The 19,898-nt window shown below is 45.9% G+C and overlaps 1 protein-coding gene across 2 annotated transcripts; it reads right to left on the bottom strand.

Annotated features, from left to right (window-relative positions):
• Window positions 1–330: 330 nt before the first annotated feature.
• Window positions 331–17,036, bottom strand: Crtap (cartilage associated protein). 2 transcript variants are annotated; one of them, XM_013028492.1, is made up of 7 exons: window positions 16,496–17,036; window positions 12,905–13,054; window positions 9,863–10,034; window positions 8,918–9,046; window positions 4,984–5,129; window positions 2,724–2,807; window positions 331–883 (listed from the first exon to the last, which is right to left on the bottom strand). In XM_013028492.1, the coding sequence occupies exons 1-7, from the start codon at window positions 16,964–16,966 to the stop codon at window positions 830–832; spliced, it is 1,206 nt and encodes a 401-aa protein (XP_012883946.1). In that variant the 5' UTR covers window positions 16,967–17,036; the 3' UTR covers window positions 331–829. The 2 variants fall into 2 exon arrangements, with proteins under 2 accessions (XP_012883946.1, XP_012883945.1); XM_013028491.1 differs by having other exon boundaries at window positions 9,863–10,052; window positions 16,496–16,979.
• Between the last annotated feature and the right edge of the window lie 2,862 nt (window positions 17,037–19,898).

The following is a 19,898-nucleotide window of genomic DNA, read 5'->3' as shown; positions in this document are numbered from 1 at the left end:
CAGCACCACATAAGTAAAAAACAAAACAAAACAAAAAAATCCAGAAGTGGCACTGTGGCTCAAGTGGTAGGGTGCTAGCCTTGAGCTAAATTGCTGAGGGACAGCGCCCAGGCCCAGAGTTCAGGCCCCACAACTGGCAAAAAAAAAAAAAAAGTCTATGAGACTTTTATCTCCAATTAACTGGCAAAAAGCCAGAAATGCAGATGTGGTTCAAATGGTGGAGAACCAGCTTTGAATGAGAAAGCTAAGTGAGTGCTTGAGGCCCTCGAGTTCAAACCCCAGAACTAGCACCAAAAAAATAAAATAAAGTAGTACAGGTTGACACAGCAAAGATCATCACAAGGCGTGGAGAACTTTCACCCTTTGTCTTCTGCCATCTTTCAAGGATGAGCAAAAGGAGATTAAAATCTGGAAAAGCAAAGAGACCCAAGGAGGATTTCACAATTGCCATCTTTGAAAAGTATTTTTTTCCTTATTTAAAAAATAATACTGATTTTTCTCAGTGGGGAGGAGGGGAACAAACCATGAAGACCATCTTTCCTACCACAGTAGTGAGAAAGGAATGTACGGACATGAGAGAAGGTGTAAACAGAGGACAGGTGTGAACATGAGACAGATGTGAAGATGGAAAGATGGATATGAAGAGGGGGAGACCAATATGAACCCAGGGAGGCCAGGCCCACCCCTGGTTACTCATACTGGAAGAGATGGGGGCTTCCCTTACACTATTTAAAGAGAAGTCTTTGAGGTATCAGCACCAGGGCTCTTCGGAAAAGGAGGATAGAGAACATTTCCTGAACACTGTAGAGCAGTCTCTGGCTCCTGGGGATTAGGCAGTCTCCTCTAAGTCCAAGAGATCATCCACATATTCCACAACTTCTCCCTGCGAGAGATAAGGCAACATCTCTGTTGGGTAGGTCCACTTCGGCTACCAGGCAGATGTTCCCAAGAGGTCACTGGTGGCTCCCTGCTTGGGCTGAAGCATGTGTTCTCTACTGACTTGGCCCAAAGGACCTGATTTCTTTCTCCCTGAGGATGGGAGCTCAGATTCTCCATGTGAACTCAGTGGTTTTGTTTGATTGTTTTGCTTCGTTTTGTTTTATGCCAGTGTTAGGGCTTGAACTCAGGACCTGTGCTCTGTTTCCTTAGCTTTTTTTTTTTTTTCTCAAGGCTAACACTCTTACCACTTGAGCCATAGCTCCACTTCCAGCTTTTGGGTAGTTTATTGGAGATAAGAGTCTCACAGCTGGGTGTTGGTGGCTCACACCTGTAATCCTAGCTACTCAGGAAGCTGAGATCTGAGGATTACAGTTCAAAGCCAGCCCAGGCAGAACGTCTGTGAGTCTCTTATCTCCAATAAACCACCAGAAAACTGAAAGTGGCGCTGTGGCTCAAGTGGTAGACGGCTAGCCTTGAGCTGTAGAGCTGAGGGACAGCACCCAGGCCCAGAGTTTAAGCACCACAACCGACAAAAAAAAAAAAAAAAGGGCCTCACAGACTTTCCCACCGGGGCTGGTTTTAAACCATGATCCTCAGATCTCAGCCTATTGAGTAACTGGGACTACAGGTGTGAGCCACTGGTGCCAGTCTGAACTCAGTGTTATATGTATGACACCCTATAAATGGCCTATATGAAGTAGACAGTCCAGCCTCTCTATCTGGTGCCCCTGTGTGGGCATTTCTACATCCCGTCCTCTCTCTCCATCCACTGGCAAATCTCTCCTATCCGTATCTGTCCCCTTCCTTCCACAACCATCAGATCACACTTCCCAAACTGTGGCAGCTAACTTTGTACATATGGAGCCAGCATTGCTTCCTTCGGAGACTGGCTCCCACAGTATCCCAATGACTCTAACAGGCTCAGCTTTAGAGACCCAATCCAAAGTGGGAGTGTGACTTTTTTTTTTCTTTTTTTTTGTCATTGGGCTTGAACTCTGAGCCTGGATGCTGTCCTTGAGCTCTTCAGCTCAAGGTGAGCAATCTACCACTTAAGCCATAGCATCATTTCCAGTTTTCTGGTGGTTAATTGGAGATAAGTGTCGGGGGGTAGCGGGGGTGTCTGGGAAGGTGGCTCAGTGTTAGAGCACTTGCCTTGCATGCATGAGGCACTGGATTCAATTCCTCAGCACCACATAAGCAGAAAAAGCCAGAAGTGGTGCTGTGGCTCAAGTGGTAGAGTGCTAGCCTTGAGCTGAAGACCTGAAGGACAGCGCCCAGGCCCAGAGTTCAGGCCCCACAACCAATCAAAAAAAAAAAAAAGAGTCTCATGGACTTTCCTGTCCAGGCTGGCTTTGAACTGTGATCCTTAAATATCAACCTCTTGAGTAGCTAGGATTACAGGGGTGAGCCACTGGAGCCCAGTGGAGGTGTGACTTAAATGTTAGAGCACCAACCATCGGTAAAAAAGCCAAACCAGAGTGCAAGGCCCTAATTCAAGCCCTAAATGAAAGCCCCAGGGTTGCTGGGTGACTCCTGTGGATTTCTAGACCATCACTCCCAATACACTTGGCCAGCAGGAAATATGACACTTCAGCTGGGCTTCCTAGAAAGCTGTGATTTTCCATAGCAGGGATCTGGCTTTCATTAAAACACCCATAGCAAGTGTCTTTCTCAAGGCTCCCTTCTGTTTCTTATTTCAGGGACAATTCAGCCTTCAAGTGACGTTAGCAAAGATGTGAGTAATAGTTTCTCTCAGCAGACGTGTGCTAAGCATGGAAGCTTACCTCATCATCATCCATTATATTTTCCTTAGCGAAGTCATACAGCTCTTTCTGGAGTGTAGTCACGTTAAAGAACTGAACTGCTTCCTGTTCAGACACAAACAGAACTGCTTAGATAGCCAGCCTTTAATGTTAGAGCTGGTGGAGGGGAGGGGGGTGTGGACAGAGTATGGGATAATGGAACTCCTCCCAATGGTGGGAGGGGTTACACAACTGTGAACATTCTAAACTACTGATTTATACATATTAAAATTTTTATGGTGAGCTGCAAAGGTGGCTTAGTGGTAGAGTGCTTGCCTAGCATGCATGAAGCCGTGGGTTCGATTCCTCAGTAACACATAAACAGAAAAAACTGGAAGTAGCACTCTAGTTCAAGTGGTAGAGTGCTAGCCTTGAGCAAAAGAAGCTCAGGGACAGTGCCCAGGCCCTGAGTTCAAGCCCCAGGACTGGCCAAAAAATAAAAATAAAGAAATTCTATGGCATATAAATTATATCTCAATTTAAAATTAGTACATAATACTGGACACTGGTCAGGAGATTGAGATCTAAGGATCATAGTTAGAAGCCAAACAGGGCAAGAAAGTCTGTGAGACTCATCTCCAATTAAGTAGCAAAAACCTGGATATGGAGGTGTGGCTCAAGTGGTAGAGCAGCAGCCTTGAGTGAAAAAGCTAAAAGACAGTGCCTAGGCCCTGAGTTTAAGCTCTAGTACTAACACAAAAAATATAAAATAAGGGCTGGGAATGTAGCTTTGTGGTAGAGTGCTTGCCTAACATGCATGAAGTCCCGGATTCAATTCCTTAGTACTATATAAACAGAAAAAGCTGAAGTCACACTGTGGCTTAAGTTGAAGAATACTAGCCTTGAGCACAAGAACCTCAGGGACAGTGCCCAGGCTCTGAGCTCAAGCCCCAGGACTGGCAAAAAAATAATAAATAAATAAATATATATAAATACATAGATAAATAAATAAAATAAAATATAGCAAATGAGCCAGGCACTGTAATCCTAGTTATTTAGGAGGCTAGGATCTGAGGACTGCAGTTCAAAGCCAGCCTGGTCAGAAAAGTTCATGAGATTCTATCTCCAAGTAACTAGCAAAATGTTGGGCTGGAGGTATAGTTTAAGTGGTAGAGCTCTAGCCTTGTAAGCAAAGCAAGTAAGCATAAAGTCTTAAGTTCAAGCCCCAGAATAATAATAAACAGACAAATAAACAACAAATAGGAGAGGCATTAAAGATGAATTTATGATGAAGCAAGATAGCATACAGAAATTGTGTTGAAAATACAAAGACCCACTGAAAACACTTTTGGGAAGTTCCCTGACAACAACTCAAAGTTGGTCCACCAGGAAATTAAAAGATGGTCCAGTCACAAAAGACCTACATGGTGCTATTGAAAAGGAACAAAAAGGGCTGGGAAGGTGGCTCAGTGGTAGAGCGCTTGCCTTGCATGCCTGAGGCCCTGGGTTCGATTCCTCAGCACCACATAAGCAAAAAGAAAAAAGCTGGAAGTGGCGCTGTGACTCAAGTGGTAGAGCACTAGCCTTGAGCTGAAGAGCTGAGGGACAGTACCCAGATCCAGAGTTCAGGCCCCACAACCGCACCCAAAAAAAAAGAAAGAAAAGGAACAAAAAGTAATTACATGAATGGGACATGGAAAAATATTCACAGTACGGGAAGTAGATCCAGCTTTTGTGAAAAATAAATAAATAAATTCAGGCTTTGTGAGAAAATGTACAGCTACCAGACAGTTTTACTAAGTAGAGAATCTGTAGAGTTGTGAGAAAATCTCTCTCATAATGTTTTTGTTTTGTTTTGTTTTCTGTTTTTGGTGCTGTTACTGGCGTTTGAACAGAGCTAGTGCTCAAGGTTGGCACTCTACCACTTAAGCCACAGCTCCACTTCTAGATTTGTTGGGTGGTTAATTACAGATAAGAATCTCATGGACATTACTGCATAGGCTGGCATAAAACTATGAACCTCAGATCTCAGCCTCTTGAGTCGCTAGGATTATAGGTGTGAGCCACCAGCACCTGGCTTGAGAATTTCATTTTCTAGATAAGATAGTTTTATAATGTTTGACATTTGTAGAATGTGTACAGAGTTAGAATTTTTTTAAAGCAGTAAAATGTCCAAAAAAATTTAATGCAATTGCTTTATTTCTGAACTAGCCCTTTTGCTTTAGGGGAAAGAAGTTTCCTTAAAGGAAGATGAGGGATGAAGGGAGAGAGGGACTATGAGATTCTGAGCACTGGCACTCACCGGTCTGGGCTGGAAATGCTCATCAGAAAGGCCCCATTTGTCCCTGTGGTACTGGTAGTACACCAGGTTCTGCTGCATGACCTTATCATTCTGGTCGAAGAGTAGGTAGCTAACAGCACAGGGGGCAGCGTTCTTGAGGTCATTCACTAGAACCGGGAGAGAATAGAATGGGGAAATGAGTCCTGTCCTCCAACTGCTTCCCTCCAGCCACACTTCCTGCAAGCTCTGCTTCCTAGAGAAAAAGATCATGGAACAGCTCCACTCCCCATGAGCCATAAGAATCAGGGCAGTCTCCCTGGCCAGTTGGAAGCATGGAAGAACAAGGCACCAGTGGCCTCACCTGTAATCCTAACTGGCTACCCAGCAGGCTGATATCTAAGAATTGAGGTTTCAAAGGCAGTACAGGCACATAAATCCAAGAGATTCTTTTTTGTTTTTGTTCAGTCGTGGGGCCTGAACTCTGGGCCTGGGCGCCATCCCTCAGCTCTTCAGCTCAAGGCTAGCTCTCTAGCACTTGAGCCACAACATCACTTCCAGCTTTTTCTGCTTATGTGGTGCTGAGGAATGGAACCCAGGGCCTCATGCATGCAAGGCAAGTGCTCTACCAGTACGCCACCTTCCCAGCTCCTCTAAAAGATTCTTATCTCCAAATAACCAGCAAAATATCAGAAGTGGAGGCATAGCTCAAGTGGTAGAGTGTCAGCCTTGATTGAAAAAGTCTGAGAACCTGAGTTCAACCCCCAGTACTGAGGGGGGGGGGCAATAGAAGATACTTGTTAGGCAGATGCTTGGCAGGCATGCCCAGATGCCATCTCAGGCTCTGGTGACCTGAGCTGCCCTCAGAAAGGATGGTACCTTTGAGGTCACTTAGTCATGTTGTCTCCTGGGTACTGGGGATATTCTTCCAGCCTCCCTATTAGGATTACCCCACCCATATCACTGTCAGAACATTTGAGGTATTTATTCTGGCATGTTCCTCCCCAATTTACAATTTACAAGAGAGGAATATTTCTGCCAAAACTCTGGTTGGCAAAAGTAATTAGCCTTGGGAATGGGTGTATTTTGCCACCCAGTGGCTGTTTCCTATAATAACAACCTAAAATCCTAAGGAAGGTTTCAAATTGAAACACAGTTAACACCTGCCCTCAAGAAATTTAGTATGGGAGCTAAGACTATGGCTTAGTGGTAGAGTGCTTGCCTAGCATGCATGAAGCCCTGGGTTTGATTCCTCAGTACCACATAAACAGAAAAAGCCAGAAGTGGTGCTGTGGCTCAAGTAGTAGAGTGCTAGTCTTGAGCAAAAGAAGTTCAGGGACAGTGCCCAGGCCCTGAGTTCAAGCCCCAGGACTGGGAAAGAAAGAAAGAAAGAAAGAAAAAAAGAAAGAAAGAAAGACAGAAAGGAAATTTAGTATGGTACAAATCTAAAAGGAGTTCCAAGATAGGGAATCAGCCTAGATGTCCCTCCACAGATGAATGGATCAAGAAAATATGGAATGAATATATACATAGTGAAATTTTGCTCATCTATTAGAAAGAATGGTATTATACCATTAGTAAGGAAATGGAAAGACTTGGGAAAAAAATTATATTAAGAGAACTAAGCCAGACCCAGAGAAACAAAGGTGACATGGTTTCCTTCATTTGTGATAGACAGAATGAATGTACCTATAAATCTAGAACACACTGAGATAGGCCATATGCAAGTGGTCACAAATGAATTAACCGAAATAGTAGACTATAGAGAGCTCAAGTAGTTTATCTTTTGGAAAGACCAGGTCAAAGCCCAACAAAATCAACGCCAAGAAATGGGTATATCCAAGAGGACTGATGGGGCCATGGGAAGAAGGGTAGATGAACGATGGCGGGTGGGGGGTAGGACATAGTCAAGAATTCATTAGCTATACCACAAAATTAAGAAAAGGCTGGGTACTGGTGGCTCACACCTATAATCCTAGCTACTCAGGAGACTGGGATCTGAGGATTGCGGTTCAAAGCCAGCAGAACAGGAGACTGTGAGATTTTTTATCTCCAATAAACTACTCAGAAAAAGCCAGAAATGGTGCTGTAACTCAAGTGGTAGAGTGCTAGCCTTGAGCAAAAGCAGTTCAGGGACAGTGCCCAGGCCCTGAGTTCAAGCCCCAGGACTGGCAAAAAAAAAAAAAAAAGAAGGGAAGGGGTGGGTGAGAACGTTGGAGTGATGTTGATCAAGATGCACTGTATGCTTTATAATATGGCACCTCCTTTGTACAACCACTTAAAGATTTTTTTTTTTTTTGGTCAGTCGTGGAGCCTGAACTCTGGGTCTGGGCACTGTCCCTCTCTCTTCACCTCAAGGCTAATGCTCTACCACTTGAGCTACAGCGCCACTTTTGGCTTTTTCTGCCTATGTGATGCTGAGGAATCGAACCTAGGGCCTCATGCATGCCAGGCAAGCACTCTATCACTGAGCTACCTTCCCAGCCCCAAAGATAATTTTTTTAAGTATAATAACCATTAAAAAAAAAAAGAGGGGGGGAGGGGGGAGGCTGGGAAGTGATGTGAAGGGTAAACAAAGGAGGAGGCTGCAATGCTTGGTAAGAAATGTACGCATTATCCTGCCCATGCAATTGTAACCCCTCTGTACAGTATTTTCACAAATAAAATAAAAAAAATAAAAAATAAAAAAAAAGAGGGGCTGGGAAGGTGGCTCAGTGGTAGAGTGCTTGCCTTGCATGCATGAGGTGCTGGGTTCGATTCCTCAGCACCACATAAGCAAAAAGAAAAAAAGCCGGAAGTGGCACTGTGGCTCAAGTGGTAGAGAACTAGCCTTGAGCTGAAGAGCTGAGGGACAGTGCCCAGGCCCAGAGTTCAGGCCCCACGACTGGACCCAAAAAAAAAAAAGAAAGAAGAAGAAAAAAAAAAAGAATCAGGCACCAATGGCTCACGCCTGTAATTCTAGCTACTCAGGAGGCTGAAATCTGAGGATCACAGTTCAAAGCCAGCTCAAGCAGTAAAGTCCATGAGTCTCTTATTTCCAATTTACCACTCAAAGTGGTAAATTGCTAGCCTTGAGTGTAAATGCCCAGGGACAGCACCCTGGACCTGAATTCAAGCCCCATGACCAACAAAAGAGAGAGAGAGAGAGAGTTCAAAACAGGGAAACAGGGAAGGCAGCCAGGCGCTGATGGCTCATGACTATAATTCTAGCTACTCAGGAGGTTGAGATCTGAGGATCACAGTTTGAAACCAGCCTCAGAAACCAGGCAAGCACTCTAACACTGGCCACCTTTCCAGCCCCTCTATGAGACTCTTATTTCCAATTAACCACCAGAAAACCAGAAGTGGAGTTGTGACTCAAAGTGGTAAGAGTGCTAGCCTTGAGCAAAAGAGCTTAGGGACAGAGACCAGACCCTGAATTCAAGACCTACAATAACAACAACAACAAAAAAAAACTAGTACAGCTATAGCTCAAGTAGTAGGGTTCTAGCTCTGAGTTTAAAACCCAGTACCAACACACACACACACACACACACACACACAGAGTAAAACTGATGATGGGAAGAATGGACAATGACAACTACAACCTTACCCAGTACACGATGTTATGCTCCAATGTGTGAATACCCCAAGCATTTCATACCCATGAACTCACTCTTTGTGACAATCTGAAGTAACTACTATTATCTCTATTATGCAGAAAAATAAACTGAAGTACAGAGAAGTTAGAAAGTGACAGAGCTGAAGTTCAAATCCAGCATTGTAACTCCAGTGTCTACGCCTGAATCCTGGGGCCTTGCTGCCTTTTCACATATAGTACATCCGCAGAGCTGTCAATCAACATGAACTTGATGGACTCAGCTACCACAGATAAGGGCTGTTACATCTACTTTACCAATGCAAAAGCTAAGTCCACATAGGATTCAAGACTTTACCCATAGTTCCATAGGTTACTTACACTTGTAATAAGCAAACTGCAAATAGTGATACATGGTCGCCACAAATTTCTCCACCGGATAGCCACCTATAACTGGCGTGAGGTTCTCTTCACACTGTATTTTGCATTGTAGAACTTCAATATAATGATCTGAAAACATACACAAAATTTCAGAGCCATGCAGTCATTACTTTGTGTTTCACCTTTGTTTTTTGTTTTTTTGTTTTGTTTTGTTTTGTTTTTTGTGGAGCTGGAGATAGAACCCAGGTTGGGCTGGAGAGGTGGCTCAATGGTAGAGTGCTTGCCTAGCATGCATGAAGTCCCAGGTTCGATTCCTCAGTACCACATAAACGGAGGAAAAAGCCAGAAGTGGAGCTGTGGTTCAAGTGGTAGAACACTGGCCTTGAGCAAATGAAGCTCAGGAACTGTGCCCAGGCCCCTGAGTTCAAGTCTCAGGACAGGCAAACAAAAAACCAAACCCAGGCCTGGGCTAGAATGTTTTGTCAGGTGCTTTGCCAGAAGGCTCTGCGACGCCATGGACTCATCTACATTGATGTCCATTACCCCCAGTTACTCATTAATTAATTTTTTTTTTTTTGGCCAGTCGTGGGGCTTGAACTCTGGGCCTAGATGCTGTCCCTGTGCTCTTCAGCTCAAGGTGAGCACTCTACTGCTTGAGCCACCATGTCAATTCTGGTTTTCTAGTGGTTTCTTGGAGATAAGAGCCTCACGGACGTTCCTGCCCAGGCTGGCTTTGAACCATGATCCTCAGATCTCAGCCTCCTGAGTAGCTAGGATTATAGGTGTGAGCCACCGGCCCTAGCCACTCATTAATATTTAATCTTACAAATCCCGGAGAGGCCACTTACAACACTGGTAGGCATCTAGACAGAAAATAGACATCTGAGGAAGCCGCTCACAACGGTAACCATGACATCTACTCCAGGACCCAACCCTCCAACCAACCTGCTATGGAAAGGTAGAAATCCTTGAAGTCCTTGATCTCCCTGGAACCCTCACAGGCTGCAAGACATTCATAAAAGGTTTTGAAGAAGTCAGGAAGCGCCAGCTCCATGTCTGTGATGGACGTTCTCCAATTCTCACCATTGTATGCTCGCACTGCTCGGATGAACAGGGTCTGAAAAGCAGAGAAAGCCTACAAAGCTTATCCTGGGCAGGAAAAGGAGGCAGACACATCCCCTCAAAAGGAATCAAAAAGCCAGGTGCTGGTGGATCACACCTGTCATTCCAGCTACATGGGAGGCTGAGATCAGGAGATCATACTCCTAGCCTAGCCCAGCCTGGCCAGAAAAGCCCAAGAGACTCTACCTTAACAAAAGAAGCTAGACATGGCAGATTCACTTTTCATCCCAGCTATGATGGAAAGCCTAAAATAGGCAGTCTAGGTTTGGTTAGAAAGCAAAACCCTATCCCAAAAATACTCAGCCTAATAAATAAAATTCTGGAAGTATAACTCAAGTGTGGCTTGCCTAGCAAGCCCAAAGCCGAGTTCAAACCTGAGTAACAGCAAAAAGTATAAAGGAATCAAGACCATCTCCAAACTACTCTCCCCAGGCCCGAAGAAGCCACTATTCCACTTGCTTTAGATTTAGATTTTTCTATACTTATCCCATTCAATTTAAAAAGTAGCTGATACTAATAATAAAATCAAATTCAAATGAAGGGAAAAGTGACAGAGATCAGATCAGAAGCTGCCAGGAGTGAGGGCGGGGACAAAGGCAGAACTTCCAAGGGACAGGAGGGAACTTGTCAGAGGGGATTAAAATACTCGTTCATCCTGTTCCTGGAGGCAGTCAATAATCTGCTTATAGTTGTCTCAAGTTATTGAATTGTATACTTAATAGTGAAATACATCTGATTTAAAACATGGAGTTTAAATGTCAGGCAGCACTGGGCACTGATGGCTTATGCCTGTAATCCTAGCTACTCAGGAGGCTGAGATCTCAGAATCTCAATTCTAAACCAGCTCAGGCAGGAAAGTCTGTGACACTATTTCCAATTAACCACTTTAAAAAAAAAAAAGGTGGTTCAGTGGTAGAGTGCTTGCCTCCCATGCATGAGGCCCTGGGTTGGATTCCTCAGCACCACATAAACAGAAAAAGCCAGAAGTGGGCGCTGTGGCTTAAGTGGTAGGGAGCTAGCCTTGAGCTCAATTGCTGAGGGACAGCGCCCAGGCCCATAGTTCAAGCCCCATGGCCAAAAAAATAAATAAATAAAAGCTGGGTATCTGCTCACCCCTGTAATCCTCGCTACTTAGAAGGCTGAGATCTGAGGATCTCAGTTCAAAGCCAGCACGGGCAGGAAAGTCTTTGAGACTTTATTTTTTTTTTTTGGTTCGGGCCGTGGGACCTGAACTCTGGGCCTGGGTGCTGTCCCTCAGCTCTTCAGCTCAAGGCTAGCGCTCTACCACTTGAGCCACAGTGCCACTTCTGGCTTTTTTCTTTTTTCTTATGTGGTGCTGAGGAATCGAACCCAGGGCCTCAGGCATGCAAGGCAAGCGCTCTACCACTGAGCCACCTTCCCAGCCCTCCATGAGACTCTTATCTCCAATAAATCACTAGAAAACTGGAAGTGGTGCTGAGGTTCAAGTGGTAGAGCACTTGCCTTGAGCTGAAGAGCGCAGGGGCAGAGCCCAGGCCCACAGTTCAAGCCCCACGACCCACCAAAAAAAAAAAAGATAAGAAAAGAGCTCTCCACTCACTTCTGCAAGTACAGGATGTGGCAATAAAGTGAAGCCTTTGCAACAGATTGCCCTGGGCAGACACTAAATCTGTAGTACCTTGGGCTTCCAGCATCCAGAACTGTGAGTAATAAACTTCTGTTGTTTATAAATTACCTACTCTATTTAACAACCCAATCAGGCTGTGACCCACCCCTGCCCAAGAAGGCTAGTCTCAGAGACTTTCAACTCCAACCACCAAAATAAACAAAACTGGAAGTGGGGCTGTGATTCAAATGGTAGAACATTAGCCTGGAGCACAAAATGATCAGGGACAATGCCTAAGCTAGTGGGAAAACATTTTCCTATCAAAGTATGTGGCTTCAAAGTTCCTGCTTTTGGCCAGGTAGCTTGGCTCTGGTTAAGGAATTAAGACAAGTTTCTTTTCAAGATGGAATTAAAATACACCTCAGTTCAAAAAATAGTCAAGGACCCTTGGCTCCCGCTTGTAAACCTAGCTACTCAGTAGGCTGAGCTCTGAGGAATGCAGTTCAAAGCCAGCCCAGGGAAGGAAAGGCCGAGACTCTTATCTCCAATAAACCACTAGAAAACCAGAAGTGGCACTGTGGCTCAAGTGGTAGAGCACTCGCCTTGAGCTGAAGAGCTGAGGGACAGTGCCCAGGCCCACAGTTCAAGCCCCATGACCGACAAACAAAAAACAAAAAAAGTCAAGGATGTAGGAATATTTGGGGATTACTTATGTAAATACACTTTACCCTATGTAAAGTAGCCAATCACAAGCAGATTGTGAACCAGAGCTCAACCAATCTGAGCAGAGGGGCAGGGCCTGCTGGTTAGGAATAAATAGGAAGCAGCTTGCCTGCTCTGTGTGCTTGCTTGCCAGATTTTTGGCTACTGGTACACCCTTCTGCAGTAAATTTTGCCTTGTTGGTACAGTTTTTTATTTTCCTGTCTATAGTTGTGACTCCAGTGGTTCTTACAGAGCATATTTATAATACACCCCAGGACTAGCACCAAAGAACAACAACAAAATAAAACACAACAACAACAAGATGTGTTCCCATTAAACTTAGCCCAGCTAGCCTCTGGATCTCAACCTCCTCAGTAGCTAGGATTACAGATCAGGCCACCTCACCTGACTACAAACTCATTCTGAATGCCAAAAGCCAGTTATTTCTATTGCTATATTCATCATATGTCACCCAAAAAAAACAAATTGCTAGCACTCTCTTAGATGTACAGAGGTATTCACTGAGACACAATTAACAAGCATATTTTACTAACTGCTGTGTAAAATCTGAATATACCTCATATGATTTGGTTTCCAAGTCCTTAATGTAATCCTCAGCGCCGGGCAAGCTTTTGTAATATGCCATGTTCCTCTTCATCATCTCATCATCAGGATGCTTCAGAAGAAAGGTGTGCGCAGCTGCGATGGCTTTCGGGAGATTGTTTGCCTAAGTACAAAGAAGAGTGATGCCAGCTCGTACATGGATGCCATACCAGTGCATTTTATTAAACAAGAATGTCTTCTCAAAGAGGGAAAAGCAGATAACTAAGCAAAGGGAAAGAAATGTACATATCACCTGATTTGTACCCAAAAAATTAGTTGTGAGCCGGGCTCACGCCTGTAATCCTAGCTACTCAGGAGGCTGAGATCTGAGGATCACGGTTCAAAGCCAGCCCGGGCAGGAAAGTCCGTGAGACTCTTATCTCCAAGAAAACACTAGAAAACCGCAAGTGGCGTTGTGGCTCAAGCGGTAGAGCACTTGCCTTGAGCTGAAGAGCGCAGGGACGGCGCCCAAGCCCAGAGTTCAAGCCCCACGGCCGACAAAAAAAAAAAAAAAATTAGTTGTGTTGTGGTGTTAAAGGTCATAGACTTCATGAGCAATGTAGATTAAGATAATGATAACTATCATTGTGAAGATTAAAAGGTGTTTTGTGACTTAAAAAATAGATATTAAAAAAATGTCTTCTCAGTCGCTCTAGCAGCCCTTCATTAATTTTATATCCCCAAACAATGTTTCTGGCTAAGGGTTCAATTATATCTAGGACCAAGCAAGACCTGGTCTAGACATTCTGAGGAGCATTTGTCCCCAGAAGGTATGTCCCCTGAAGCTAACTGGAGGGCTTCCTCATGCCCTTCCCCAGCTATTCTGGGCTATCTTTCCTGGGGCCATTTTGGGTGATCAGAAGCTACTTTGTGTGGGCTTTTACAACCCACTCTTTTGTCCTCCGGCTTCCAATAAGGAAATAGTAGAGATGAGTAAGGGCTGCAGCTGGTGGGGTCACTTCGCCCCCAGGTTCCCTTCCAGCAACATAGATCTCATGATTCAATTGTCTGGCCTCTCCAGACAGTGCCTCCTTCCAGGTGCCAGTAATTGCTCCAGGTTTGCTCCTTTGGTCCCTCACAACTGATGCCCGCCCTAGGGTACTACTGTTCCTGTGGGTGTCCACATTCCCACACCTTTGTAAGCAACCACCTTAGTCAGCCAAGTGCCCTCCCAGTCTGAGTGACCAGTGCCGCTTCTCTGCTGGAACCCTGACATACATTTTCCCAAATCTCTCATAGAACCCTCGGTTCTATGTTGTTGTTCAAAGGCTGGTGTTCTATTGCTTGAGTCATACATCCAGTTCAGCTTTTATTTTTTTCCTGGTTAATTAGAAATAGAGTCTCTTTGGACTATTCTGCCAAAGCTGGTTTTGAAGCACAATTCTCAGATCTCGGCCTCCTGAGTAACTAGGATTATAGGAATGAGCAACTAGCTGGGAACCTCAATTAAAAGACTTTTCTGTTACCTGTGTGGTTTGTCTCTCCAATTTGTTGTTGTTTCTGGTGGTGTGGCTTGAACTTAGGCCTGGATGCTGTTCCTGAGCTCTTTTCCTCAAGGCTAGCACTCCTTCACTTGGAGCTATAGTGCCACTGCCGGTTTTCTGGTACTGCTCTTCTGGTAGTTAATTGGAGATTAAGTCTCACAGACTTCCCTACCTAGGCTGGCTTTGAACCATGATCCTCAGTTCTCAGCCTCCAGAGTAGCTAGGATTATAGGCTTGAGCCACTGGCACCTGGCTCCCCATTCTTACACCACTCTGTAATCTCAAACATTGTGTCTATCTCCCCCATTAGACTTGGATCCTTGGAGGGCCCAACTGTGTCTTCATTCCTGGTGCCTGGCATTCTTGGGACAAGAACGGAAATGCTAAGTATCCATGATTCAACGACATAACATAATTACCTAACTGTTTTTCTTTGTCAGTCATGGGGCTTGAACTCTGGGCCTGGGCCTGGGTGCTATCTCTGAGCTCTTCAGATCAAGGCAAGCACACTACCACTTTGAGCCACAGCACCACTTCCAGTTTTCTGGTGGTTAATTGGAGTTAGGACTTTTCTATCTCCAATTAGGCTGGCTTTGAACAGTGAACCTCAGAGCTCAGCCTCCTAAGTAGTTAGGATTACAAAAGTAAGCCACCAGCGCCTGGCTTTACCTAGCATTTTATAAAGTTAACTCTTGTTTGTTCCCCTTCTCTTCTGCTTTTTGAAACAGTGGCCAGCCAATACTAAGTTTTTCTGCCTGGGGGAAGTTGGTGCCAGGTCAAAATACAGAAGTTAGCCAGATGCTGATGGCTCGTATCTATATCCTATCTACTCAAGAGGCTGAGATCTGAGGATCTGATCTCAGGATCAGATCTGAGGACCTGAGGCAGCCCTCCGCAGGAAAGTTCCTGAGACTCTTATTCAGACAGAATAGATTAGGGAAAATCAGGCATGTTAAACAGCTACCAGGAATTCAAAAAACTCAAGCTTAAAGCTAATATAAAAGATATTCATCTATCTGTTTGTTAATTGTGTCTCAGTGAATACCTCTGTACATCTAAGAGAGTGCTAGCAATTTGGTTTTTTTGGTGACATATGATGAATATAGCAATAAAAATAACTGGCTTTTGACATTCAGAATGAGTTTTTAGTCAGGTGAGGTGGCCTGATCTGTAATCCTAGCTACTGAGGAGGTTGAGATCCAGAGGCTAACTGGGTTAAGTTTAATGAGAACACATCTTTTTGTTGTTGCTGGTTTTATTTTGTTGTTATTCTTTGGTGCTAGTCCTGGGGTGTATTATAAATATGCTCTGTAAGAACTACTGGAGTCACAACTATAGACAGGAAAATAAAAAACTGTACCAGCAAGGCAAAATTTACTGCAGAAGGGTGTACCAGTAGCCAAAAATCTGGCAAGCAAGCACACAGAGCAGCTTGCCTGCTCCCTATTTGGAATGTGTCCTGAGTTCCTACCACGCCTTGGCCTAAAGATACACTTCTGACTCTTCCAAACCTGCAGACGCCTGCAATCCTCTAAGCTTTATTATCCAAAGTCCCAACTCCTCTGAGAAAGACAATTTAAATGGTATGTTACAAAAAAGATCTCAAACGACAGGCAACGTGGATCAGAGGCTCTTTGTTGGGCTCCAGACACGGCAGTGTCCTGTACACCTATCTACTTTTTAACCTTAGAACAAGAGGGGATTTTCATTTCTACCTTGAAGATTTTAAGAGGCAGGATCTAGAGAGCCAGGTGAGACTTGGGTCCAGAGGCTAGCGTAACACCGCCCCAGGCGGAGAGGACCCGGCTTGGGGGCGGAGCCAGGGAATGAGTCCAGAGGCGGGGCGGGGTCTAGAACAGACTCAGGGTAGGGGCGGTGGTGAGCTTAGTAGGGGTGGGACCTCCAAGGGGCGGGGCCTCGATGGGCCAAGGATGTAGGAGTCCTGGCCTTGGGGTGGGGCCTAGGGCCGAGGGAGGGGGGCGCGGCCTTCGCGAGGGCGGGGCCTCGGTGGGCGGGGAGGAAGAGGCGTGCCCTGGTATGGGGCGGGGCCTGGAAGCCAGGGTGGGGCGGGGCTGACTTGCCTTGAAGTAGGCGAACTGCAGGAACTTGTAAGGCTCCCGGCGCTGGAAATCCGCCAGCACTTGGCGGCTGGGCTGCGACTGGCGGAAAGCGGGCAGGCCCTGCTTGCAGCGCTTGAGGCAGTGCGCGCGGCGCAGCAGGCCCCCGAAGAGGCGCAGCTCCGGGTAGCGGGCGAGGCCCGCGGCCGGCTCGGGCTGGGCAGCCGAGCTGCAGTTGCGGTGGCAGAAGGCCTCGCTGTCGCGCAGCAGGCGGTGCAGCCGCAGGCTGATCTCCAGGTAGCCCACGCTCTCGGCCCAGTGCTCGCCGCCGTACTGGTCTAGCGCGTGCCGGTAGGCCGACTCGAGCGGCATCAGCTCGTCCCGGGGGAAGCTGCGGAAGCTGTAGCGCTCGTACTGGGCGCGCGCGGGGCGCAGCGCGCAGCCCGCACACAGCAGCGCCAGCAGCGCTGCAGCCGCCCGGGAACCTGGCTCCATCGCGCCCGGCGGAAGGAAGGAGGAAGGGAGGAAGCGAGGGAAAGGAAGGAGCGGGACCGCGCGACGCGGCAGGCCCGAAGTTTGGGAGGCGGGGACGCGAGCTCGGGCCCGCCCTGTCCGGCCGCCTCTGCCCGCCTAGCTGGGGGATCCCGGCTGTGCGCCCGGCCCGCTGGTCCCTACCCGGTGCCACCGAGGTGTCAGTGATTGCTTTGCTTCGAGGTGGGCTGCAAACTACCTGCGGACCCAGTGGGTCTTAGGTTAAATTTTACCATCACTTAGGCCGACCTGTGAATTCGCAGGTTTCTGGGAAGCCTCCCCTCCAAATTTCTGACTCAGGTCAGATAGGGGTCCGAGGATTTATCTAACTAACAAGCCGCCTGGAACTATGCATTGAATAGCGCTGCCATGGGTCTGTGGGTTTAAGTGAGAGAATGATTCTGAGTAACATCGAGAAACGTTATGAACACTAGCTGGTCAGGCTGAAGAAACGGAAAACTTGTAGCATGGGCGTTGAGAGATACAAATAAAAAGTAGCGCTTTAATCTGGGAGCACACGTCTGCAATCCTAGCTACTCAGAAGCTGGAAACTTTGCGATCGTGGTTGGAAGCCAGCCCCAGCAGCAAAGTCCATGAGGCTCTTATCTCCAGTTAACCACCAAAAAGCTAGAAGTGGGGCTGTGGCTCAATGGTAGAGTGCCAGCCTTGAGTGGAAAAGAGAAGGACAGCACCCAGGCCCCCAGTTCAAGCCCCGGCACTTATGCGCACAACACACACACAGAAGTAATCTCTTTGAACTTACTTTGAGATTATTTGCAATAAAGTAGTAATAGAACGCAAAACTATATGCTCTTTAAGTTTCACAAATAACTGTCCTGCTGATAGGAAGGAGTCAGTCAAAAAGCCTTGCAGTCAGAATTCCAGTCTACACAACTTACAGATCGATAGGATAAGCTATTAGGACAAAACCTGCCTGACAAGGAAATAGGGATGTGAGGCTTTAAAAAAAAAAAAAAGCAAGGTGCCTGTTAAATGCAAGGACAAAAAGAGGCAATAAGCACAGGCCACTAAATCTTTGTCATCATGATCTTATAAGGAACAGAAAGGAGATTCACTAATCAGAAAGTTCAATTTCATTATGTTGATCAAGTAATGACCTCATCTGGAGCCTTCTAGAAACCAGCACCTGACAGGAATAAAATGTCAAGTCCTTCACTTGGGATTTCTAGTCCATGACAGAAGGAGAAGGAGAAAGGAGGCAAGGGAGGAGAAGCTATGGAATGGGATGTCATGGGCAGACCACTGGTTTAAAGACAACCTGTCTTGGATGGCCACTGGGACAGATCAAATGACTGACCAGGTTATCCAGAAAAAAAAAACATGCAAATAGCTCATCAAATAGTTCCTCAGAAGTGTCTGGAGGACCCAGAGACCCCAGACAGTTAGCTTTAGATGGCAGATGCCTCAGCAGCAGCTGTGGTGGGTCAGGCAGCCAAGGATTCAGGAGACAAACGGCTGCAGAAGTCGGACTCAGGGCCGGGCGCCGGTGGCTCACGCCTGTAATCCTAACTACTCAGGAGGCTGAGATCTGAGGATTGTGGTTCAAAGCCAGCCCTGGCAGGAAAGTCCATGAAACTCTTTATCTCCAATAAACCACCAGAAAACTGGAAGTGGTGCTGTAGCTCAAGTGGTAGAGCCTAGCCTTGAGCTGAAGAGCTGAGGGACAGTGCTCAGGCCCAGAGTGCAAGCCCCTCGACCAACAAAAAAAAAAAAAAAAAAGTCTGACTCAGCCATCATCATTACTATTGAGACTCACTGCCCTAGAAGTTGTTAATGTAAGTCCAGTTTGGAGCCTGCTAGAGATCATATTAAAAGTGAAGTGGGGCTGGGAATGTGGTTTAGTGCTAGAGTGCTTGCCTATCATGCATGAAGCCCTGGGTTCTATTCCTCAGAATCACATAAACAGAAAAGGCCAGGAGCAGTGCTGTGGCTCAAGTGGTAGAGTGCTAGCCTTCAGCAAAAGAAGCTCAGGGATAGTGCCCACACCCAGAGTTCAATCCCTAGGACTGGCCAAAAATAAAAAGTGAAGTGTAATTAGAAAAGAATACTATGTCATCAGGGAAATGGATGGACCTAGAACAAATCACATTAAGTGAGGTAAGCCAAGTCCACAGTGACAAACGACACAAATTCCCTCTCCTATGCAGAAGCAGATCTAAAATACATGATAAATTATACAGGACTCTAGGCCGTCACACACAGTGAAACCAAAGGAGGATACTTTTAGGGGAGGAACACAAAGGCTCAGTGCCTTTGATCATGTAAAATAATATTTATCAAAATGAACTCCAGGAAATGGAGTTTTTTTTCTTTTCTTTTGTCTTGTTTGTTCATTGATCTGTCTTTGATGGAATAAAGAAGGCAAAGAAATGGAGGAAAAGGGTGAACAAATGCATCAGAGGTACTCAGTAGAAACTATGTTGAAAATGAACTGTACAGCTGGGCACTGGTGGCACAAGCCTGTAATCCTAGCTATTCAGGAGGTTCAAAGCCAACCCCAGGCAGGAAAGTCCATGAGACTCTTATCTCCAATAAACCACCAGAAAACCAGAAGTGGCACTGTGGATCAAGTGGTAGAGCCCTCACCTTGAGCTGAAGAGCTCAGGGACAGTGCCCAGGTTCAGAGTTCAAGCCCCACGACCAACAAAATGAAAAATTAAAAAATGAACTATACAAATTGGATGGTGATGGGAAGGAAAAACTGGAGGAGAATGAAGGAAGGGGTGACATTGTCCAAAAACAAATGTACTTATGGGCTGAGAAGGTGGCTCAGTGGTACAGTGCTTGCCTCACATGCATGAGGCCCTGGGTTTGATTCCTCAGCACCATATAAACAGAACAAGCCGGAAGTGTTGCTGTGGCGCAGGTGGTAGAG

The sequence above is a fragment of the Dipodomys ordii genome, unplaced genomic scaffold (assembly GCF_000151885.1).
Source record: "Dipodomys ordii isolate 6190 unplaced genomic scaffold, Dord_2.0 Scaffold110, whole genome shotgun sequence".
Lineage (NCBI taxonomy): Eukaryota > Metazoa > Chordata > Mammalia > Rodentia > Heteromyidae > Dipodomys > Dipodomys ordii.
Note: the sequence above shows the minus strand (reverse complement) of the source record. Positions and strands in the feature narration are given on the sequence as shown.

Excerpts from the sequence above, each read along its gene's own strand:
- Crtap (XM_013028491.1), bottom strand. The coding sequence starts at position 16,966 with ATGGAGCCAGGTTCCCGGGCGGCTGCAGCGCTGCTGGCGCTGCTGTGT. Across the intron at positions 9,047-9,862 it reads TTTCTACCTTTCCATAGCAG|ATCATTATATTGAAGTTCTA; the intron begins GTTGGTTGGAGG and ends GTATGTTTTCAG. Across the intron at positions 2,808-4,983 it reads AGCATTTCCAGCCCAGACCG|GAAGCAGTTCAGTTCTTTAA; the intron begins GTGAGTGCCAGT and ends GTGTCTGAACAG.